At 37.9% G+C, this 25,344-nt stretch overlaps 1 protein-coding gene and 1 long non-coding RNA gene across 10 annotated transcripts in view; one reads left to right on the top strand and one right to left on the bottom strand.

Annotated features, from left to right (window-relative positions):
* ATXN2 (ataxin 2) overlaps nucleotides 1–25,344 on the bottom strand; it is a 115,982-nt gene that overhangs the window by 77,106 nt on the left and 13,532 nt on the right. For all 9 annotated transcript variants that reach the window (XM_029922449.1, XM_029922445.1, XM_029922446.1 and 6 more), the window contains exons 2-5: nucleotides 5,263–5,296; nucleotides 3,784–3,843; nucleotides 3,244–3,315; nucleotides 2,558–2,708 (exon numbers count right to left, since the gene is read on the bottom strand). In XM_029922449.1, coding sequence (XP_029778309.1) covers nucleotides 2,558–2,708; nucleotides 3,244–3,315; nucleotides 3,784–3,843; nucleotides 5,263–5,296 — 317 coding nt within the window. The remainder of the gene's footprint in view (nucleotides 1–2,557; nucleotides 2,709–3,243; nucleotides 3,316–3,783; nucleotides 3,844–5,262; nucleotides 5,297–25,344) is intronic.
* Nucleotides 3,698–19,392, top strand: LOC115278013. The gene is made up of 4 exons (XR_003902635.1): nucleotides 3,698–3,793; nucleotides 16,447–16,497; nucleotides 16,779–16,856; nucleotides 19,247–19,392. It is a non-coding gene; the product is annotated as an uncharacterized LOC115278013 (long non-coding RNA).

The following is a 25,344-nucleotide window of genomic DNA, read 5'->3' as shown; positions in this document are numbered from 1 at the left end:
GACATTAATTTTGAAGAGGATCAAAGAATGGGATACCATAGATATCTGCAAGTAATACTTATCTTTCCAAACTTAGGAAACGCTAATTCACTTTAAGAACAAAATACAAAGCATATTGTGAATGGCCTGATACCCAACAGAGTAAAGACCATTTTGGTGTTGTTGTGGCCAATATTTTTCCAGAGTTCTATGCAATAGATTCAACTAAAACTGTAATTTCCCTTTCAGATTATTATCCAAAGTCAATTTTTAATTTTAAAACAGTGAAATACTTCAACAGTATAAGCATAAATATAATTTTGTGGTCCTAGGCATAAACAAGATCAACTCCAAAGGCTGCAAATAAAAAAAGGCTTGTTTCCTTGTATGGGCCATTGAAGGACTCTTAGACAAAGAATTGTAAATTAGAGACATTTAAGAAGCTACAAAAACAGAACACAGCGCTTTCTTCAGCACTGCAAACCAGTTACAGGTACCTGGCACTACTGGCTTCTGAAAAAAGCAGCTAACTATAGGTAAGAACCGTAAGAGTTCTAACAGAAAGGCTTTAAATTTCTGGTGGCTTGTAATTTCTAAAAAACAATGCAGAAAAATGACGACAGGAACAAAAAGAGCTGTTGGTATAGACTGATTCATGAAAACCAAAAATTATGGAGAGGTGAAATTTACAATGGAATAGACTATAGAATTTGACTAGAAAAAAAATCAATTTAAGAATTTTTCAGCCAAGGGATCCCTGGTGGCTCAGTCAATTAAGTGCTCATGTCACAATCTCACAGTTTGTGAGTTCGAGCTCCATGTTGGGCTCTGTGCTGACAGCTTGGAGCCTGGAGCCTGCTTCAGATTCTCTCTGTCCCTGCGCACCTCGTGAACACATGCTCTCACTGTCTATCTCAAAAATAAACATTTTTTTAAAAAGTTAGAGCCAAGTTCAAAATTGCCAAAGTCTTTCAATGTGATGCTGAACACTGCACTATGTATGCTCTCCAAATGAGTAACAGTAATTCCCAGATTTTCCTCCCCAATGGACATTTGAAATGGACTAAATTTTAATATAACAAATTATCCCTTTTAGTTTTTCAGAATGTAGTCCCATACTCTGAATGTTTTATTATTTTTTTAAATATAATTTATTGTCAAATTGGCTAACATACAGTGTGTAAGGTACGCTCCTGGTTTTGGGGGTAGATTCCCATGGTTCACTGCTTATATACAACACCTAGTACTCATCCCAACAAGTGCCCTCCTCAATGGCCATCACTCATATTCTCCTCTCCTCCACCCCCTGAATGTTTTCTTAAATATGCATGTTCTACGTATCTTTTTCATCTTCATTAAACAATTCTTTTTCTATCCACAGCTCTCTGTTTTCCCTCTCAGCCCTGTGTTTGTTTCCAGGTCATAAAACTAAAACATTTATAGAACTATAAGCATAATAAAACTATATAAGGATTATTAAAAGCATTTTAAAACAGAAAGTTTGTGAACAAAAGCAACATAGGCCAAATGGGACAAGAAACTTCAGTTGAGAGGTGTCTGGCTGGCTCGGTCGTTTGAGCGTCCGACCTCAGCTGAGGTGATGATCTCACAGTTTGTGAGCTCAAGCTCTGCATCCAGCTCTGTGCTGACAGCTCAGAGCCTGGAGCCTGCTTTGGATTCTGTGTCTCCCTCTGCCCTTCCCTGATTCACACTGTCTGTGTGTCTGTCTATCTGTCTCTGTGTGTGTGTGTGTGTGTGTGTGTGTGTGTGTGTGTGTGTCAAAAATAAATAGATGTTAATATAAAAAAAAAAGAAAGTTCAGTTGAGTATAATCAGTAGCATTCTTAATGTTTTTTTTTTTAATGTTTTATTTATTTTTGATACAGAGAGAGACAGAGCATGAGAGGGGGAAGGGCAGAGAGAGAAGGAGACACAGAACCAGAAACAGGCTCCAGGCTCTGAGCTAGCTGTCAGCACAGAGCCCAACGCGTGGCTCAAGCCCATAAACATGAGATCTGACCTGAGCCGAAGTCGGAGGCTCAACTGACTGAGCCACCCAGGCACCCCAATCAGTTGCATTCTTAAGCATGAAACTACAGACTAAAAATCCCTTGCAAACTTTTTTAACAGAACACAAACTCTCATTATTTATTCTAAAGTACCAAGGAATCTTCTCTGAAGTTTTAAATATTTTCCAACAAAAATGCATTAAAACTCCTATGTCTTAATCAGTTTACTCTTTAAAAATAAAAAAGTGTTTCTTTAAAAAAGAAAACAGTCTGGGGCGCCTGGATGGCTCAGTCAGTTAAGCGTCTGACTTTGGTTCAGGTCATAATCTCAGCGCTCTTGAGTTCGAGCCCCGCATGGGGCTCTGTACCGACTGCTTGGAATTCTGTATCTCCCTCTCTCTCTCTCTGCCCCTCCCCACTTGCAGTCTGTCTCTCTCTCCCTCAAAATAAATTAACATTAAAAAAAAACTTTTTTAAAAAAAGAAAAAAGTCTGTATAATTAATGCATAGAGTCTTTGTTTGAATAAATCTTATAAACTATGACACATATTTAGGAAATCAAAATTCACCTCTTCTTGCGTAACTGGAGTCCATATCTTTAAACTGTACCACAACAAAGTCTGAACACTTGAACAAAATACTCTCCATTATTTCTTCACGTTTTGGCCCCGAACTGGATTCCATACTTTTCTCATGTGCAGCATCAAGTACAAGATCACACTAAAATGAGAGGTATGAGTAAATATTCAAAACATTTATAAAATATGATAAGAATTCTTCAGTACCTCAAGGTACTATTTCTTAAATGCCTTTGACAAAAATAATCCATCTCAAGAGAACTTTATAATCATACCTTTTTCTCAGAAATATGGCCTATTATCTACTCCAGCATTCAAAATTCCTCTCATCTACAAGTTGGTCCTTGCTACCATATGCTAATTGTGATAAAGAAGAAAATAATGAACCATTCAATCCCTCTTCAGGTCAATAATGCTTGAAAAGGTCAAGATATTGTAATAAGCCCACAAAGCAAGTTTAGTTCTACAAAATAGTTTAGTATTCACCAGTAACTGAAGAGCAAAATCAAAGTGGTAAAGTAACTGAACATGAAAATATGACAAACATGCCCACATCATAACTATAAACTGTTAAATCAGCAACTAATAGACATTGTCAGGAAGCCAATACAAACATACAGTAGTTGATGATTCATAGGGTTTTTACATTTAACAAAAAGGAAAAGTGTAAAAATTACCTTAGGACTGTAGGTTTTAAAAACTCCTTCATATATACCTCCATTTTTCACTTGTACTTCACATTTGGATCCCTAAAAACATACAATTTATGAAAATAACAGTGTGCTACCCAGTCATCAGGGATACTTGCTTTCATTTTATTTTTTTATATAGCTCATCAGGTTTCATTCAACATTTTAGGTATTTACTGACAGAATAAAAAAATTTAAAACATTAACAATACACAGAATTCTCAAAATTCCTCAGAAGAACCTCCTCAGAGTTTACAGTATGAATTTAAACACTGAAGTTAAAGATTTCTGAGCCTGGTTCTATTAAGTGACAAAATAATGCACTAAAGACAATCATCTACTACTATTATTTTGTACACAGTAGGGTTAATAAGAATGCTTTTATAGTGAGTCACAAATGCTTGGAGTTCTGACTAAATGACCTAAGAAATGTCACGGTGAGAATCATTCATCTACATTTTAACACCATGAAACTACTTTATTGCACTACCCCCAAGGCAATCTCTCCCCAATAATCTGGTAACTTACAACAACTGATGTAAGTATATGAACCATCCTCATATTTGCATAGATTCCATCAAAAGAAATCTGGAATATTAAGAAAAAATATTGTTAGCAATCAGTATTTATCCTTGCATATATATATATATATATATATATATATATATATATATATTAGAATTAACATTTATTTTGTTACAAAATGTTCAGTTAGGTTTATAATAACTTATGTGCATTAAAGAAAGATTTAATTTACTACAATCTTTTGTTTCCTTAGATAACAGAAGCTTAAGTTTTCAAAAGTCATACCATCTAACAATGTTTTGACTATACATGATGCAAAAAAGCATATGAGAAAAGACAAAACCATAGAAATATTGGGGAGTAGACGGAGAAGTGTTCACTACAAGGTGGCATGAGTGATTTTTCAATGTGAGAGAAATGCCCCATTATCTTGACTGTGGTGGTGGTTACACAACTGTATGCATTAAAACTCACAGATCTGTATATTAAATAGGGATAAGTATATGTAAAAAAAAAAATACATAAATGGGATGAAGGGGGAAGCAGTTTTGTAGAAGACCCGGGACTATGTTCTTTCAGTATGTATCCATCAATGATGGATTTCATATCACTGATAAAGTTCTAAAATTTAAAACCAGAAGGCTCTTTCCAGGGAGGAAAAAAATGGAAGAAATTAAAGGATAGCACATTAATTCAAAACCAAAAACCCAAAGAACTCTGCAATTCTAGTCCTGGTGTTCCAATGATCTTTTCTTGGACCTTATGCATTTAGATTTGCCTTTAGCCATTTATAAAACAACAAATGACTTACTAGGCACGAAAAATACTATTAACAGGTAATTTTATATTTTACATATGGAATCATCTCAAGAAACAACATATATATAGCTGACAATTTTATACCAAACAGTGCTGAAGCATAAAAGTTACAAGAGGGGCACCTGGGTGGCTCAGTAGGTTAAGTGTCCAACTTGAGCTCAGGTCATCGTCTCACAGTTTGTGAGTCTGAGCCCCTCCTGGGCCTCCCTGCTGTGAGCACAAAACCTGCTTCCGATCCTCTGTTCCCCTCACTTTCTGGCCCTACCACGCTTACACTCTGTCTCTCAACAATAAACAAACAGTGCTCGCTTCGGCAGCACATATACTAAAACAATAAACAAACATTAACAGGGGACCTGGGTGGCTCAGTCAGTTAAGCAACTGACTTTGGTTCAGGTCATGATCTTGTGGTTAGTGGGTTCGAGCGCCGCGTTGCGCTGACAGTTCAGAGCCTGGAGCCTGTTTCAGATTCTGTGCCTCTCTCCCGCTCTCTGCCCCTCCCTGCTCCTCCCCTGCTCATGTTCTGCCACTGTCTCTCAAAAAAAATAAACATAAAAAAAAAAAAAAAAAAAAAGATTTTTTTCACTTTGGCTTGGTCCACAGGTTCAGGAATCACATTTTAGTTACCAATTTTTCTAAACAAGTAATATTTAGGTTACTCACCGTAGACTGAGGCAGTCCTTTGCTGTTTCGACCTCTGAAAAAATTAAATACTATGTTTAAGTTCAATCAGCTAAACGTGCTAAACAAATATTTTCAAATTTAAATTTCATTCAAATAAAGCATAATTCCATTCAAATAAGGCAGTGGCAATCCATGGGGAAGGCTCGGCTAATATTAAGTGTAAAGATTACCTAAGTATGGTTCTCTCTGTGCTTTGCTGGCTCAGAGGCCCAGAACAGATATGGGTCATGGCAGGGAGGAAGGAGGAAATAATGTTAACATGATCAAAATAAAGTACAAATAAAAATAGCCTACTGGAAAAAATAACCAATACTAAATAATCTTTACTCCAAAAGTAACCTATCACTCTGTTGCAGAAAGCTACTTAGGAATAAAACATAAATTCTATCCTGATTTAACTGACATATTGACTGACATAAAAATCGTCTCCTATATCCCACCCCCCTTGCTCTAAAAATAGGCACTATGTTTACAAGTGCAGAAAAACATTTGAAAATAAGTTAAATCATTCACAGCACTTTCATTTCTGAATAAAAAGAACCTCTGTCAGGATCTATGTAACAAGTGTCTTTCCTTGCCAACCCCTGAAACAATGCAGTACACCAAGGTCAGCTGTCAAGTAATTTCTAGTAAGGTAGACAATATTCTCAAGTGAATTTAGTTATAGAGCATAACACAACCTAAGGATTGATCCCATGAAAAAAATTAGGCACTTTATGAAATGATAAAAACACTAATAAAGTGAAATGCTATATTCCTCATCAACAAGTAGTTACTGTGGAATAACAGAACTGGAATCTCATTTTAATAAAATAACCATGATACTCAAGACACCAATTTAAAACATTCAAAGAGAAGTACAATTCAGGTCTAAAGAGTCTGGTAGTATGAATGGTGCCAATTCCCAGTAAAATAGCACTGATCTTAGAACTCCAAGGAGAGGGTTGGTTTGCTCTCCAATTCAGTCACTCTCTCTCATCTAGAAATTAATGTCTGACCACAACACCTCTGAAATTCTTTCCATTTCTAACACTCTGATTCCATTAACTCTTTGCCTCACACACAGCACAGAGAAATTCCTAAAGTCTAAGGAACAGAACTAATATCATTACTTACTATAAAAACCAGACACTGTTATAAGCACTATGTTGAATCTCTTACCCCTCAGTTTACAGGTGAGGAAACAGAACCTTAGTTAAATATCCTGACTAAAGTCCTCTAGTTCGTGAGCAGGAGAGCTGGTACTGCAACCAGGTGATCCAAACCAGGCTTTTCATTTTCAAGTTATACCACCTCTCTAATACTGCATCACAATCATATCCAGGATTCTATGCTTTTAATAGTTATTGAATATCAAGTTAATATAAAGAAGTTTTAACGAATAACAGTAGTTTATATTGTTTCAAACTACTACGGGAGGGAGGAAATAGCTAGGGTTGTATTATAAGACTGCCATGAGTTAGTAACTGCTGAGAACTGGTTGAGACGTATGCAGGGGGTTCATTTTATCATTCTACTTTTCACAATTTCCTTAGGTCACAAAAAAGTAAAGTACCTTCTGATATGATGCACTTGGAGCCTAGATTTAACCAATACCTACTAATTTACAGGAAAATGGTGTAGAAGAATATATTAACTTATTCCATGAAGTTACAAATCCGTTAAACCCAAAATGTGGTATTTTTAAGTTTATTTAATTTGAGAGAGAAAGAGAGAACACGCGTACAAGCATGAGCAGGGGAAGGGCAGAGAGAGAGGGAGAGAAAGAGAATCCCAAGGAGGCTCCGCACCTAGGGCTCAAACTCACCAACCTTAAGATCATGACCTGAGCTGAAATCAAGAGTCAGATGCTTAATCCACTGAGCCACCCAGATGCCCCAATGATTTCTTAACTGTGACATCAAAATGCATAATCAGAAATAAACCCTCATATATATGCTGAAAACTTTATACCTTAAACAATACACAAAAATTAACTCAAAATGGTTAGATATAAATTTAAGAGCTACCACTATGAAATTCTTAAAAGAAAACACAGGAGAAAAGTCTTCATGACTTGAAATTTGGCAATGATTTTTAAAAAATTTTTTTAAGTTTATTTATTTTTGAGAGAGAGAGACAGAGAGACAGAGTGTGAGCAGGGGAGGGGCGGAAAGAAGAGGGAGACACAGAATTTGAAGCAGGCTCCAGGCTCTGAGCTGTCAGCACAGAGCCTGAAGCGGAGCTGGAACTCATGAACAGGGAGATCATGACTGAGCGGAAGTCAGATGCTTAACCGACAGAACCACCCAGGTTCCCCAATGATTTCTTAACTGTGACATCAAAATGCATAATCATTTAAAAAAAAAAAAAGTAAAAAAGATTTCATAAAAATTAAAAGCTCTTATGCAAACAATTATCAGTTAGCAGAGTAAAAAGAACACTTTTTAGAATGAGAAGATATGTATATTTCATGTATATGATAATTCGAGAATACATAAACTACAATTCAGTAACAATACATACAACCCAATTCAAAATGGGCAAAAGACTTGAAAAGACATTTCTCCAAAGAAGTTATACAGTTGCCAATAAGCACATGAAAAGATGCTCAACATCACTAGTCATCAGAAAAAGTGCAAATCAAAATCACAATGAGCTACCTACCAATTCATCCCCACTATGGAAAGCTATTATCAAAAAGACAAAAAATCACAAGTGGTAGGAAAATGTGGAGAAACTGGAACCCATGTGCACTACCTGTGGAATGTAAAATGTTACAGCTGCTGTGGAAGACAGTATGGCAGTTCCTCAAATAATTAAACAGAATTATCCTATGATCCAGCAATACCACTCCTGAATACATAACCAAGATAACTGAAAGCAGGAATCTGAATGAGTATCTGTACTTCAATGTTCACACCAGCATTATTTACAAAGCTAAAAGGTAGAAAAACCCAAATGTCCACTGACAAATTATAAACACAAGGTGGTACATCCATACAATAGAATACTTTTCAGCCTTAAAAACAAATAAGTTCTGACACATGGATGAACACACACTAAGTGAAAAGAAGCCATTCACAAAAGGACAACTATTATATGATTCTGCCTATAGGAGTATAATAGTGTAGTCAAATTCACAGACATGGAAAGTAGACTGGTGAATGCCAGGAGCTAGGGATGGTTGGGATAGGGAGCAAATGCTTAATGGGTAAAGGGATTCCTTCTGGAGTATTATTTTGGAACTTAATTGAGGTGGTGGCAGCACAAGTGAATGTATTTCAGGCTCCTGAACTGCACATTTAAAATTGGTTAAAATGGTTAACTTTTATGTGATATACATTTTACCACAATTAAAAAAGGGAAGGGGGGGTCGCACCTGGGTGACTCAGTCGGTTAAGCATCTGACCATCTCAGGTCATGATCTTGCAGTTCATGAGTTAGAGCCCCGCATTGGGCTCTGTGCTGACAGCTCAGAGCCTGGAGCCTGCTTAGGATTTTGTGTGTGTGTGTGTGTGTGTGTGTGTGTGTGTGTGTGTGTGTGTGTGTCTCTCTCTCTCTCTCTCTCTGCTCCTTCCTCCCTTCTTCCCTCTCTCAAAAAAAAAAAAAAAAAAAAAAAGATAAGCTCAGATTCTCTTCCCAATGGAACTTCATTTGCAACAGCATATAGAGAAGTTCACGCCAAAAGGTGCTCTCTCAAAAACAGTGGAGGTTGTAGGCAAAGGATATCACAGGAGACTGATAGAATCATTGCAAACACAGGCTTAAGTGAATTAAAAGAGAAGATCCAACTATACACAATCTATCAGAGAGGTGTTTTAGATTTAAAGATACAAAGAGACTGAAAGGAAAAGGATGGAATAAGACATAAGAACAGCACATACAAGAAAGCTGCAGTGGCTACACAATTATCTGATGAAACAAACTTTAAAACTTAAAGTGTTACTATAGATAAAGAGGGACTTTAAAAAAATTTTTTTAATGTTTATTTATTTTTGAGAGAGATACAGTTTGAGTGTGACAGGGGCAGAAACAGAGACACACACAGAATCTGAAGCAGTCTCCAGGCTCTGAGCTGTCAGCACAGACCCACAAACCATGGAATCATGACCTGAGTCTAAGTCAGACGCTTAACTGAATGAGCGACCCAGGCGCCCCAAGAGGGACATTTTATGATAAAAGGGTTAGTACACCAGGAAGAAGAAAGAGGCATTCATATGGACTCTCTGTGCCCCTTCCTGTTACTCCTATGTTACTGAAGATGAGCTCCTCACAGAAATTATCTGTGCCATCCTAATACAGAGCTCTCTGCTCCTTCACCTCAAGCCCCATCTCCTTGTCATCCTGTCAACCTGATAACTGAATTCCAACTAATAAAAAGTAGAAGGAATGACAGTATTAAAACGTTACAATTTGGTAGCCACCTTAATAAACTGTTGCACACAAAAATCACCAACGGATGCTAAATCTAGTAAAACAAAAACAGGGTATTTATACAGTCACAAAGTAACTCCCTACAAGATACTGATTAATGGCAGAGTGAAAAATAATTTTCTAGTAAAGAAATCCAGCAGCTCTCGAGTACCAGGCTGGCTCAGTCAGTAGAGCGTATGACTCTTGAGCACACTCTTCGTCCTGAGTTTGAGCCCTACGCTGGGGGGTAAAGATTACTTAAAAAAATTAAAGAAACCAGAAGAAAAAAAAAACCACAGTTCCCATCAAGTCATCAAAGTTAACAGTACCAGCAATGGGATAAGTATGCACATCACACACCTGACCCAAAATCATGCAATAAGAACATGTAAATCATCTCTGTGGTATTCTTGCAAAAAAGGCATAATTAGAATCTAAATCATGAGGAAACATCAGAGAAACCTCAGTTGAGGGACATTAAATAACTTGTAATCTTCAGAAGTATCAAGTCTTAAAAGACAAAGATTAAGGAACTAGTTTAAAGGAAACCAAAAAGACATGACAACTGAATGGAACATATAATCCCAAGATTGGTTCCTGGACCATCAAAAAAATATTTTGTTTTGCTGTAGAGAACATCAGAACAACAACTAGTGAAATCTGAATAAGGTCTATAGATAACAGTCTGACACAGTATTAATTTCCTTATTTTGACAAATGTACTGTGGTTTTGTAAGAGAATGTCCTTGTTGTTAGGAAATGTACTCTGAATTATTTAGGGCTAAGGATCACCATGTATCAAATATGTTTAACAAAACAATTTTAATGTTATAATAAATTATATGTATGTATCTTAATTTGACAGAAAAAAATTAAAAAGTATATGTTACATAAAGAACAAAGGTGAAGGGCACAGAATTATTTGTAATGTTATCATAACTTTTCTATATATCCAAAATTATTTATACACTTTTTAAAATTAGGAACTTTACAAGACTTAACTTCTACTTTATTGTCCAAAATGTCTTTAAAAATTTCTTGTAATAAAAAAATTGAATCCTACACGGCCCTGAAACTCAAATGTCATCTTTTCAAGAAACTTTCTTTGGAATATGACATCCCAAATACACAGGACTCCCCTCTAGACTGGAACTTGGCATAATCAGATTTATATTAGTTACTGGTAAACCTGTCATATGCCCACTTCTCAGCCTACCATATACTGCAAATGAGAAAATGATGCCTCCTTCCAGGAAGTCATAGAACCATACTAGTAAAAACAGTGTGGTCAGAAGCCAGTGCCTTAGTGAAAATTTGAAGGTACCAGGGGTGCGTGGGTGGCTCAGTCAGTTAAGCATCTGACTTCCGCCCAGATCATGATCTCACGGTTCATGGGTTCAAGCCCCGCATCGGGTTCTGTGCTGCCAGCTAGCTCAGAGCCTGGAGCCTGTCTTTGGATTCTATGTCTCCCTCTCTCTCTTCTGATCCATAGTTCGACACGTTATCCACTGCACCACTGGACCGTCCCTGTCTCCCTCTCTCTCTGACTCTCCCCTGCTCGCACTCTCAAAAATAAACAAAAACTTTAAAAAAAAAAAAAAAAAGAAGAAGAAGAAGAAGAAGAAGAAGACGGTACCAGAAATGGAGGTAGCCCCCAACACGCATTACGTGGCCAAAGAAACTCCTGTATTTCAACACCCATTCATTCATACCCTTGGCCAAAAGCCCCTGGATGAAATGAAACCTGGACAACAAAGATTGGCACATAGTATCTTACATGTCTTTGTACCATTTGCCAAAATTAGCAAAAAGGAACCATAGCTCACAGATGATATACACTTAATAAATACCTAATGAATTAATGAACCCAGTCAAAGAAGGAAAAAAATGGAGAAAGATTGCAAAGTAATCATAATGTAAATCAATGCTCAGGATTGATTGAAAACAGCCCACAACCTGTTTTTGTTGAGATTCTGAGTTAAGTATGGTTTTTAAGGAGGCAGGGAGAAGAGTGCAGGGAAGAAGAATACAAGACAAGAATATGCAAAAGAGAAGTTATATGGCCCATTATGTCTGAAATACTATCTGGGTCATTTCTAGAAAAATCTGCCAACCTCTGCACTGAAAAAAAAGTATGGCTGCAATGTCAACAATCACAATTTTAAAATAAAGTCTACTTTATTTTATTAATAAATAATTAGTAATAATCAATAAATAATTAATAATAAATAATACTCAACCATTAGTTGAGCATCCAACTCTTGATTTAGGCTCAGGTCTCGATCTCATGGTTCATGGGATCCAGCCTTATGCTGGGCTCCATGGTGGTACAGAGCTCTCTCTCAAAATAAAATAAATATTAAAACAAATTTCTTGGGTAGTTTATTAAATACTTTCATGGAAGCTTACTGTACACATAACTGAGAAATGCCAAAGTGCTCTTATTCTCATTTAATTATCTTTAAGCTTTACAATGGAACTGATACTGACCCACCTTTTGAAAAATCAAGGAATTTGACTAATGTACCTCTGATGACAATACAATGAGCAAGTTCCACGAATAAGAGACTTTGTACTAATCACTGAATCAAAAGCAGCTAGCATAAAATATTGAAGTGGCAAATGGTAGATTAAAATAGACAATATATCAGCTTGTGAATCTCAAGTGGATCCTGATTAGAATTATAAAAAAATAAAACGGGGGCGCCTGGGTGGCCAACTTTGGGCTCAGGTCACAATCCCACGGGTCATGACTTCAAGCCCTGCACTGGGCTCTCTGCTGTCAGCGCAGAGCCTGCTCTAGACCCTCCATCTCCCTCCCTCTCTGCACCTCACCCACTAGCACTCACTCTATCAAGCTTCTCAAAAATAAACAAACATTAGGGATGGCCCAGTGGCGCAGTGGACAACGTGTTGGACTGCAGATCAGAAAAATAAACAAACATTAAAAAAATAATAAATAAAATGAAAAGACACTAGAACTGGAAGTTCTAAGTTGGGCTATATCAAGGCAAGAAGAAATACGAGGCATGATTGGACAGAAAAAAGGAAAACTGTCTTTAAAAATAAAGACAGTATGATCACCTGGGAGAAAATCCTAAGAGAAACTATAAAAAAGCTACTAGAAATAAAAGTTTGCCAAGGCTAACTCAAAATGAATCAATGACCTAATGACAAAAGGGTGAAACAAAACTTTTAAAAGAAAATATAAAAGGAAATCTTTATGAACTTTGGTTAGACAAAAATTTTCAGATAGCACAGGAAAAAAACGCAAACCATAAAAGCAAAAAGTTGAAATTATATTTCAGCCGATTTTTAAGTATTATGTCCTTTGGAACACTGTTAAGAAAATTAAGTCAACCCACAGACAAGGAACTATTTGCAAAATGTCTGATAATAACCTTATACCCAGAATATACAAAGAACTTAATAGTAAGAAGATAAACAGCCCAATAAGCAGGCAAAAGACTTACAGAGTCATTTAACCAAGTAGACTTTGTAGGTAAAATTAAAGACTGATAATACCAACGACTAGTGAGGATGCCAAGCAATTAAAACTCCCACAAACCACTGGTGGGAATGGAAAATGGTAAAGCCATTTTGGAAAAGAGTTTGGCATTTTCTTATAAAGTTAAACATATTTATAAAAAATAAAAAATAAATAAAAATAAAAATAAATATTAAAAAACATACAACTCCACTCCCAGGTAGTTATTCAAAAGTAATGAATGTCAATGTTCAGAACTGGTTTATTCAAAATAGCCAAAAAGTGAAAACAGCCCAAATGTCTATTACCTGATAAATGAATAAACTGTAGTAATACATCTTTAACAGTGGAATACTACTCAGTAACAAAGTTACAAATTACTGATACATGCTACACACAGCATGGATGAATTTCAAAAGCATTGTGCTAAATGAAAGAAGCTAAACACAAAAAGCTACATAATCCATGATCCCATTTATATGACATTCTGGAAAGGCAAATCCATAGAGAAATCAAATCACTGACTGCCAGAGGCTAAGGGAGAAGAAAGGACATTTATTCCCAAAGTACAGAGGGAACTTTACAGGATGATATCCTGACTGTGGTAGTGACTACATGACTATACACATTTGTCAAAACTCAAAGAACTTCACACTGAACTATACCTTAAACTTGCCACCTCCCAAACTAAAGGCAGATTCAAAAAGAAACTCCTAAGACATGTCTACAAATGGTTGGATTTTACTGTATGTAAGTTACAACAAAATAATCTGGTGTTAAAAATTCATTACACTGCATATAAAATTGATGAGTTTTATATAATTTATGTTTCAGTAAAGCAGATCATTTTTTAAGAGACACAATTAGGAAAATTTGAAATGACTAGACTTTACATAATACTAAAGAATTAAGGGGCACCCACGTGGCTCAGTCAGTTAAGCATCCAACTTTTGCTCAGGCATGATTTCACAGCTCAAGTTCAAGCCTCACACTGAGCTCTATGCTGACAGCTGGGAGCCTGGAACCTGCTTCAGACTCTGTCTCCCTCTCTCTGCCCCTGCCCCGCATGGGCTCATGCTCACTCGCTGGCTCTCTCTCTAATATAAATAAACATTAAAATTTTTAATGATATACTGAAGAATATTAATGTTTTACATGTGATAATTTTTTTAAATTTTTAAGGTAATCTCTACTCCCAACATGTGGCTTGAACTCATAACCCTGAAATCAAGAGTCACAAGTTAGGGGCACCTGGGTGGCTCTGTCGGTTAAGCGGATGACTTCGGCTCAGGTCATGATCTCATGGCTCTTGAGTTCAAGCCCCACAGTGGGCTCTGTGCTGACAGATCAGAGCCTGGCTTCAGATTCTGTGTCTCCCTCTCTCTCTCTGCCCCTCCCCCACTCACACCCTATCTCTCTCTCTCTCAAAGATAAATAAATGTTAAAAAATTTTAAAGATAAAAAGATAAAATTAAAAAAAAAAACTTTGATTCTCTTAGAGAAACATATAGACACTGAAATGACACATCAGGAATTCAAAATAATATGAAAACCTAATCAAGATGGTATGCTCCTGACATACGGACAGATAAAAGAACAATGAAATAGCATTAACAGTCCAAAATAAACTCTTACTTTGATGGTCAAATGATTTTTGAAAAGAGAACCAAGACAACGTATTGAGGAAAGAATAGTCTTTTCAACAAGTAGAGCTGGGACACCTGGATACCCACATGTAAAACAACGTGCCTGGACTCCTACCTTACACCATATGTAAGAACTAATTCAAAATGCATCAGATCCCTAAATGTAAAGGCTAAAACTCTAAGGAGAAAAAAAGTAGGGGTTAATCTTCAAGACCTTGGATTTGGCAATGGAGTTTTAAGACACTAAAAAGCACAAACAATGGGCAAAAAAGTCGATAAATGGGACTTGATCAAAATCAGAAATTTGGGGTGCCTGGCTAGTCAGCAGAGCAGGCAACTCCTGATCTGAGAGTTGTGAGTTCAAGCCCCACACTGGGCCTTGAGCTTACCTAAGGGCGGGGGGAGGGGAGGATCAAAGAATTTTTTGTTGCAAAGGAAATCACCAATAGCAACACACACACACACACACACACACACACACACACACCCACACCCACACACACGAACTGAATTATAGATAAGATCTCAGAGGGGCGCCTGGGTGGCTCAGTCAGTTAAGCCTCCGACTTCAGCTCAGGTCAGATCTCATGTTCGTGGGTTTGAGCCCCGTGTCAGGCTCTGTGCTGACAGCTAGCTCAGGGCCTGGAGCCTGCTTCCGGTTCTGTGTCTCCTTCTCTCTCTGCCCCTTTCCTCTCATGCTCTGTCTCTCTCTGGATCAAAAATAAATAAAACATTAAAAAAAATTTTTAGATAAGATCTCAGATATTCCCTAATCCAGGAAACCAAAGGCACTAGGACTCCAGAGTGCAGTGCTTAAGAACAGAGGGCATACCCAAACCCAAGGTCTACTCTACTTTTCAGACAACTCAGTTTCAAATCCCAGGTCAACCACTTACAGTGACCCCAGGAAGCTTAGTTAATCACTTTGGCCCCCAGTTTTCTTATTTGTAAAACAGAAATAAGTCAAGTCACAGGGTTGTGGAGGATCAAGTAAGAGAATATGAAAAATGTACACACACGTATACACACGCTCTCTCATTTGGTCAAAACTTACATTTTACACTTTACATTGTACACTTTATAATGTGGGGCTCATTTTATGTCAATTAAACTTCACTAAAGGCGTAAAATAAAAAACACTCTGGCAGAGAGGAAGCACCCAAAAACTCTAGTTTTTTAACTTTATATTTAACAAATTATCTGTTAAATGAGCAAGATGAACACAGCCTTGCCTTCAGGCAACTTTCACTTCAGAGGTTTTACCAAAGATAGTTTAAAATGTTTTATTTTCATATGTGTATTTTATCTGTCTCATTCACCACTTGAATAAGTTAAAATATATACAAACAACCCAAGAACACTCCTGACAACTAAAACACATTAAATAATCCAACTAAGATTAAAATTTCTTCCCTTATTGTTTCAAAATCCCAAGTGTGGGGGGTGGAATATGCAATTTCAATTAGTAGCGCCCTCCACAATGTAAATTATAGAACTTTGTATTTCTTCATTTTTCGCCATTCTGCTCCTTCATTATCATTCTTCAACAATGTGCCTATAGATGTCACTTACTAGTTTCTATAACTTTCAACAGGCCTGGGTAACTTACACAATCAAAATATTTCATTGATACAGATTTCTGGAACCCGACTAGATGTCCGGATGTAACTCACATTCTCTGGCACAGTAAGAAAGACATACCTCCTAACCCCTTTCCAGTAATTACTAGCTGTCATAATACTCTTCTCAGATATTCACATGGCCAACTTCTTATTTAGATTTCAATTTAAATGTTCCATCCTCAGAAAGGCCTGTCCTGACCATATGATCAAAAGTCGCTCCCCAACCATTATATCACCCTGTTTTTGTACTTTAGTAATATTCAATTAATGATAGCACTTAATATCTGAAACTCCATTATGTGTTTATCTAATTAGTTTCTGTTTCTGTCTACTTCCCACTCCCAGAATATAAACTCCATGCAGGCAAACTCTTCTGTCTCCTTCACCACTCTGTGCCCAGGGCTTAGAAGAGGCTGGCATACAGTAAGTATTATAAATTGTTAAATAAATTAAGTATACAGTACAGTTTATGTGAATTATGACAAAGAGTAACTAATTCAATTTTTTTATAGTACAGAAAAATGACTGTTGTCAGGAGAAAGGACAACTAAAAGCTAGGAACGTAATCCCAGCTCTTACAGTTAACTCACTCAAGTGAGTCATTTTGTTCCTCCCATTTCAGTTGTTTTTTTTTTTTAATTAGAAAGGGAAACTCTATAAGTAATACTTACTGAATAATGATTTCCTCACTGAAAAGATGAGTCAAACAAAGTGGCAGTAGGGGGTAGGCCATGACAAACCCAAACACTAAAGCTAGGAGTTTTTTTCTTTTTAGCAAACTAAGGAGGACTGGCAACTCTAAATTCACACAAACAACTGCCAGATTAATCCCGTCAAGACTATCATCTAGAACCACTACCATCCCCATAAGAACGCATTTAAATTCTCTGCAACCTGTTGGTAAAAATATATACAAATAAGTAACCCAAGACCCTATTCTGACCCTACCACTTCCTAGCTCTGTGACTTTAACCTCATAACTTCAGCACTTTGTCTTAATATCAACATTATAAAATGGTGATAAAGGTAGTCCCTTTAAAAAACAAGACAGTATCCTCACATAAAGTTATAAAAAATTCAGTGATATTCATATGGGCAGCCTGGCTTAAGAACAATGCCTGGCATATTAAATGCTTGATAACTGTTAACTAAGACAGTTATTTCTCTCATATTACAACACAAGTTAGACTTGTAAAAAAATCTCTTTATACATATAAAGTTTTACTTTAAAAGAAAGGGATTGGGGACACGGACATAACATAAAGCCAGGTACATTGAGATATGACCTAGACACACCAAAAGACTCATACAAAAAGGAATTCTAGGGCTCAAGTCCAGTGTTTTTCCACAGAACTTTCTATAATGATTTAAAAAAAAAAAAAGGTTCTATATCGGTGCTGCCCAGTATGGCAGCCACTAAGCACACATGACAGCTGAGCACTTGAAATATGGCTAGTATGACTAAGGACTGAATTTTTATTTTAAATAACTTAATTTTAAACTTAAATAGCCACAGGTGGAGAGTAGCTACCAGGTGCAGTCCTCTGCTGCAGCGTCTTCAGTCACTGTCCCGGTCACCTCCCAGAGCCCCATCCCCTCTGATGCACCAGAAGCGCTTCCGTGTAGTGAACTCTAGTCTCGGTCCCAATGCTTTGCCCACTGGTCAGTAATCTTTCTCATGGCTTCAAAACAACTTTAAGCCCCTTTCAAAGACAACAAGTGATAATGAGGAAAAGGGGAGTACAGGTGGAAAAAGACAAGCCATTTACCGGTGACTGCGAAAGCTGAGTGACAGCTACACGAGATTCATTAAACTGTTCTATTTTTACATATGTTAACATGTTCTATTAAAAAATTTCTCATTTGTATTCATTTCAAATACACTTCATTTCTTCTCCAACTACAAGAGCTTCCCACTGTCTACCTGCTTTCAGCAAGTACCAGCCCTCCGTTTCTTCCACCACACTGTAAATCACATCTTTCTATCCACACCATGTTTATAGCATCTTCTGCTTTAGCACAATCTTCTTACCCTGGAACATCCTCCTCTTCCATGGCCTCACTGAAAACTGCTCATCATTCCTCAAGATCCATCTCAACCCCGCTGGCTTTTTCCAAGGATTTTTCCTTCACCACCCACCCAAGGCAGTCATTCCCTCCCTCCTCAGTGCTACCAGTTTACACTCTCTGCATGCCTGCCTTCCCTACTATACTGAAAAATCTGGAAGCAGAGAGGTTTCATTCATCTTTAAGTTTTTTATTTTATTTCCAGTTAGTTAACATACAGTATTAAGTTTCAGGAATATAGTGATTCAACAATTGTTTATCTTTTTAATTTTCTAATGTTTATTTATTTTGAGAGAGATACACACACACAGGACAGAGGAATAGAGAGAATCCATCCCAAGTAGGCTCCACATTGTCAACGCAGAGCCTGACGTGGGGCTCAATCCCATGAACTGCGAGATCATGACCTGACGGAAACCAAGAGATGGACACTTAACCTTCTGAGCCATGCAGGCATCCCCTGTTCATCTTTTATCTGTCCTAGTCTCACAGTTTCAAACTTATACTGAATTAACTAACAGTATACATATACAAGCTCAACAAAATGCTAATGCACCCACCGATCCAGCACTACCCCAAACCTACCAACAAGCACTCTGCAACCTTACCTTGCTCATGCAGTTTCTACTGATTTCCAAATGTGCCAATAACAGCTAAAAGTTACAAGCAGTTACTACAGGCCAGGCACTAATTTAAGCACTTTACATACATAATTCATTTAATCTCTCATCATCTCCATTTCACAGAGTGAAGAAATGCAACCACAAAAAAAATACCCTGCCTTATGTCACAAAGTAAGGAGCTGGTGTGCTAAAGAAATTGTTGTATGACTTTGGACGTGTCATTTAAAGTTCCTGCTCTCGTGTAAAATAAAGAGGATGAGTCATGATGATATGAAACACAAGCTTCCAATTCTAAAATTCAGATTTGTGGAAAGAGAATAGGATGCCAAATAGAAGGAATACTGATTTGTGAAAAGAAAAAAGTAATTTTAAGCATTCTCCATAAAATTGTTTGAGGGAAAATGTCAATCTTTATTCTTGCAGTTAACAGTAAGCTACTACAGAAAAACATGGAATATGTTCTTGAAAGAAAACTAACACACAGGACAACCTAAGTTCTACAGGAGTTAATAGAAATAAGTGACAATCTGTTTCAACAGAAGACTTGGGCTAGATCTTAGAGGATCTAAGAATGACTATGAGGAGAAGTATGAGCATGAGGAAAAGCAGAAAAAATGATAGGAAAACAGAAAAATAATGGAAGAGCAGACAGGAAATGAAGGCTGAGCTTGGTACCTGCAGAGGTGATGAGAAAGGAGATCATACTGATTTCAATGGACCAGGTTTTGAAGAGCTGATGGAAAACAGGACCAAAAAGATAATGTGGGGCTTTATAAACTGCCTGGCAAATGTCCTGTTTCAAATGGCCCCAAGCGGATGTGAGGGCGATCTGGCTGCGACATCTGTCACCCCATTGATCGCCAGGGTTGATTCGGCTGATCTGGCTGGCTAGGCGGGTGTCCCCTTCCTCCCTCACTGCTCCATGTGCGCCCCTCCCGAAGCTGCACGCTCGGTCGAAGAGGACGACCATCCCCGATAGAGGAGGACCATTCTTCGGTCAAGGGTATACGAGTAGCTGCACTCCCCTGCTAGAACCTCCAAACAAGCTCTCAAATGGCCCCAAGCAAAGAATGATTCTTAAATTTTTAGAGGGTTTAAAAATATGTGTATATGCAAAAAAGGACTGTATGTGGCATGGAAAGCCTTGATTATTTCGCTCTTTAAAGAAAAAGTTTGCCAACCCCTAGGAGTCTAACAGCAAAAGATAGGCTAGATTAAACTGGTGGGCAAAAAGTAATGTGTTGCAGTAATAAAAAATAAACTGGCATGATCGTCTAAAATGACTGCCCCATACAAATAACTGAAGCAAGAATTTCAATTTCCCTAAAGTCACAGAGGTCACCAATCATTTCCTCAACTATTAATCCTTTCTCTCTGGAAGACTAATTTGTGCTGCTAAAGTCTCATTCAGGATGTCCTGGCCCCAGGGCTATGCAGTAACAAGACTAAGACAGAGAGTAGAGAAGTGGGTTCTACACTCTTATTTTTGTATAGGAATATAAATGGTGTTTGGGTTCTTAGATCAAGCCACAAACACCTCCTCAACCCATCGTATAGTACTCAACCCATCAATACTACTTAGTTCAAATTAATCATGGGTTACAAATGACAATCTGATAACATAGGCAGGTACAGAATACTAGCCACCATTTATAAAATTATTTCCAAACTCTGACAATAAAAATTACAGACTTTAGATCCAGACTCATTTACAAATAAAAAGAACTGCCAGGGCTAAGGTATGGATAATTGAAGCCAATTTTATGGCTAACAATTATGAATGAATGGTTTTCATTGATTTTAATCAGTTTTGTCATAGAACTATACTAGAAGCAGTGGAGCACAGTTACTAAAAGTTAAAGCTTTGGGAGCCTGGGTGGTTCAGTTGATTAAGCATCTGACTCTTGACTTCAGCTCAGGTCATGATCCCAGGGTTGGATCAAACCCTGTCATGGGCTCTGCACTGAGCATGGAGCCTGCTTAGGATTCTCTCACTCTCTCCCTCTGCTCCTCTCCCCCGACTCACATGCTCTCTCTAAAGTAAAAAAGAAGAGAAAGTAAAAAACAAATAAACGAAGGATGTAAGTAATGTATTCGGCACAGTTTTTGAAACCTAATAGGTACAGAATAAAAGGTAACTATCATTGTATAAAGTCCTCCATAAATTGTTTTCACATCACAGATGCCTCAACTTTTTTTAGCAAGATGGCTACTACTTACCACTCTGCTCAGAAATGATAGTTTTCTTCAAATTTTATATAGGAAAAAAGGTTTTATAAGTAGGAGTTATTTATTCTCTGACCTTTTAGGCTGGATTAAAAATATGCAGACTTCTTATATACAGACTATGAATAACTAATTCTTTGCCACAAATACAAATTCTCATTTTCTTCCCCATTGTTCATCCTAAAGAGCCTCTGAACTGCAAGCTAAAGACTCAAATTCCTGGTATATCAAAGTAAGAAACTAATTGTAACATTCCTTAAATCCAGTTTTCTTCTGTTCTCACTTGCATACCTTCTTCAGAGATCTTAAATACAACAATATCAAGTCATTCCAGTCGGTGGCTCAGTCAGTTAAGCAGCTGACTTAGGCTCAGGTCATGATCTCACAGTTCGTGGATTCGAGCCCTGCATCGGGCTGTGTGCTGACAGCTCAGATCCTGGACCCTGCATCAGATTCTGTCTCCCTCTCTCTCTGCCCCTCCCCCACTCACGCTGTTTCTCTGTCTCAATTATAAATTTAAAAAACATAAGAATATCGAGTCATTCCATCTTTGTCACTTTTTACCTGAGTAAATTTATTTTTCTTTTTCTTTTTTTTTTTTTTTTACATTTATTTATTTTGAAAGAGCATGAATGGGGAGGGGCAGAGAAAGAAAAAGACACAGAATCTGAAACAGGCTACAGGCTCTGAGCTAGCTGTCAGCACAGAGCCCAATGTAGGGCTCGAACCCACAAACCATGAGATAATGACCTGAGCCAAAGTCAGACGCTCAACGCACTGAGCCACCCAGGCACCCCTTACCTGAGTAAATTTAAACAGGTACCTAGCGTCTCTGGGCCTTAGTTTCCTCACAGGTAAAATGGGACGGGGCAACAGATTACCTACAGGACCGCGTGATAATCAAGAAAGAAAAAAAAGTACATATATTTTATTTATTTACACTTATACTAAATGAATATGCCCTAGCAGAAAAGGAAGCTCAAAGTGAGTTCCACTAGTAACTTTTTCCCCTCTCTTCCCCCATTATGACCCTAATCAGCTTTCACAAGCTTAGACCACGAGGATTCTCAAACCTACTGATTTCTGTGGCAAGCCAGTGGCTGCCCCTAAAGCATTACATGGAGTAAACAGCAACAAACTAGACTACTCAGTGCACCTGCCTGGTTCATTTGGTAAACAGAAACTCTTGATCTCAGGGTTTTGAGTTTATGCCCTATGCTGGGTGTAGAACTTACTTTTAAAAAAAATACCGGAGCCTGAGTGGCTCTGTCAGTTGAGCATCCAACTTGATTTCAGCTTGGGTCAGAATCCCAGGGTTGTGGAATCGAGCCCTGCATTGGGCTCTGTGCTGAGTGTGGAGCCTGCTTAGGATTCTCTCTCTCCCTCTGCCTGTCTCCCCCAGTTCACACTCACTCCAAAATAAATAAATAAACTAGACTACTAAAAAAACAACTACACTACTGGTAGTAGTGTATCTATCTTCTTTTTCCATTTTTTTAAATGTTTATTTTTTGAGAGAGAAAGAGACAGAGTGTGAGTGGGGGAGGGGCAGAGAGTGAGAGGGAGACACAGAATCCTAACCAGGCTCCAGGCTCTGAGCTGTCAGCACAAAAGCCCGATGCGAGGCTCGAACTCCCGAACCACAAGATCATGACTTGAGCTGAAGTCAGATGCTTAAGCACCCAGGTACCCAAAGAGGGACTACCTTCTGATGAAAGCAGTATGTTTTCTTCTCCATATCTAAAAGACTGCTTTCCAATATTTTATAAGATAGAAGCAAGCATCAGCAACTCAAACATACCATGAGAAGGCAGCTGTCTCCCCTACTACGAGAATAAAGAGATCTGGGGGCACCTGGGTAGCTCAGCTGAACATCTGACTTCGGCTCATAACAGTTCGTGGGTTCGAGCCCCACATTGGACTCTGTGCTGCCAGTTCAGAGCCTGGAGCCTGCTTCTGATTCTGTGTCTCTCTCTCAAAAATAAAAAAACATTAAAAAAAAAAAAAAAGGGACCTCATCTGGCTTATTCTCTACTGTCCCCAGAACCTAACAAATAGGAGATACTCCAAAGAATAGTGTTACTTTGGTATGCCTATAAAATAAATGCCATGTTCCTTTTAAGGATGACAACTTTTCCTTGACAGTGAACTCATCTGCTTAACAATGAAACCAAGGCTCATACAGTCAATACATAATTTATCGCTTACTATGTTTGCTAAGTTATACAAGGGACATGTCCCTGTCCTCAAGATGCTCTAAAATAAGCCTAGAAGGCAATGCAAATACTGAAGCTCTTTTACTTCCAAACAAATGAGATCTGTTTCTTTTTACCGAATAGGACCTATAAATGGCAAACAAGCAAGTGAAAAGAAGTTCAATATCATTAGGCATCAAGGAAATGTCAGTTCAAACCACAATGAAATACCAATACACAGCCACTATAATGGGTGAAATTAAAGATTAACATACCAGGTGTTTCCAAGATTTAGAGCAATTAATAAAATATCTCATATACTGCTGAGGGGGAAATTAGGACAGGCACTTTAACAATTTGCCAATTACTTTTAAAACTAAACAAACACTTATCATATGAATCGGCAATCCCATTTCTTGTATTTAACCAAGAAAAATGAAATCGTTATGACCACACAAAATCTGTATACAAATATTCATAGCAGCTTTATTCATAAGAGCCAAAAACTGCAACCTTTCCAACAACTGATGAACAAAGCTGTGGGGAAGAGGGGCCCCTGGGGGGCTCAGTGGGTTGGGTGTCCGACTGTGGCTCAGGTCATATCTCACAATTTGAGAGTTCTAGCCCCGTGCCAGGCACTGTGCTGACCACTTGGGAGTCTGGAGCCTGTTTCGGATTCTGGGTCTCCCTCTCTCTACCCATTCCCTGCTCACCCTCTGTCTCTCTCTCTCTCAAATATAAAACATAAAAAAATTTTTTTAATTAAAAAAAACTGTGGAGAAGAACTACTACCACACACAGTAACACAAAAGACTCTTAAAGCACTATGGTACATGAGAGAAATCAATCACAAAAGGCTGTATTCATTTATATGACATTCTAGAAAAGATAAAACCATGATAACAGGAAAAAGATTCGTAATTGCCAGGGGTAGAGGAAGGAGAATGACTGATAAAAAGTACAAGGAAACTTTATGGAGTGATACTATAATTGTGGTGGTGTTTGTTAAAACTCAAGAGCTAGGGGCGCCTGCGTGGCTCAGTCGGTTGAGCTTCCGGCTTCGGCTCAGGTCATGATCTCGCGATTGTGGGTTCGAGCCCCGCATCCAGCTCTGTGCTGACAGCTAGCTCAGAGCCTGGAGCCTGCTTCGGATTCTGTGTCTCCCTCTCTCTCTCTGACCCTGCCCTGCTCACGCTGTCTCTCTCTATCTCTCAAAAATAAATAAAAAACATTAAAAAAAAAAATTAAAAAAAACTCAAGAGCTAGACATTAAAAAGGGTGAATTTTATGTAAATCATATTTTAATATTATTTAAAAATATAACCTACCACAATAAGGATTAACTGTCTAGCAATCTGAGCTAAATATCACAGTGTACTGAACAATTTTTTTTTAAGTTTCTTGAGTATTATCCCTGTGTCTGGACAGGGAGAAGTTTTGAAGGTTACAAACCCAATATATGAACATTCTACTAGGCACCTTTCCCCAAAAGATCACATTCTCTAAAGAGATTTGCCTCGTACCTGGGAGGCAGCCGGACCCCACAGACAGTGACAGCACTGGGGGGCACTGTCTACAAGTCTTGGCAGGGGTTCCCCTAGTAGTACATTAACTACTTTAGCCTTCTCCCAAATTAGCACCTATAGTGCAAATTTCCAGGTTTTTCCATTTCATCTATTTTTTTTTAATAATTATTTATTTTTGAGAGAGAGAGAGAGAGAGAGCATGAGCAGGGGAGGGTCAGAGAGAGAGGGAGATACAGAATCCAAAGACAGGCAGGCCCCAGGCTCTGAGCTGTCA

The sequence above is a fragment of the Suricata suricatta genome, chromosome 14 (genome assembly GCF_006229205.1).
Source record: "Suricata suricatta isolate VVHF042 chromosome 14, meerkat_22Aug2017_6uvM2_HiC, whole genome shotgun sequence".
In the NCBI taxonomy this organism is placed as follows: domain Eukaryota; kingdom Metazoa; phylum Chordata; class Mammalia; order Carnivora; family Herpestidae; genus Suricata; species Suricata suricatta.
Note: the sequence above shows the minus strand (reverse complement) of the source record. Positions and strands in the feature narration are given on the sequence as shown.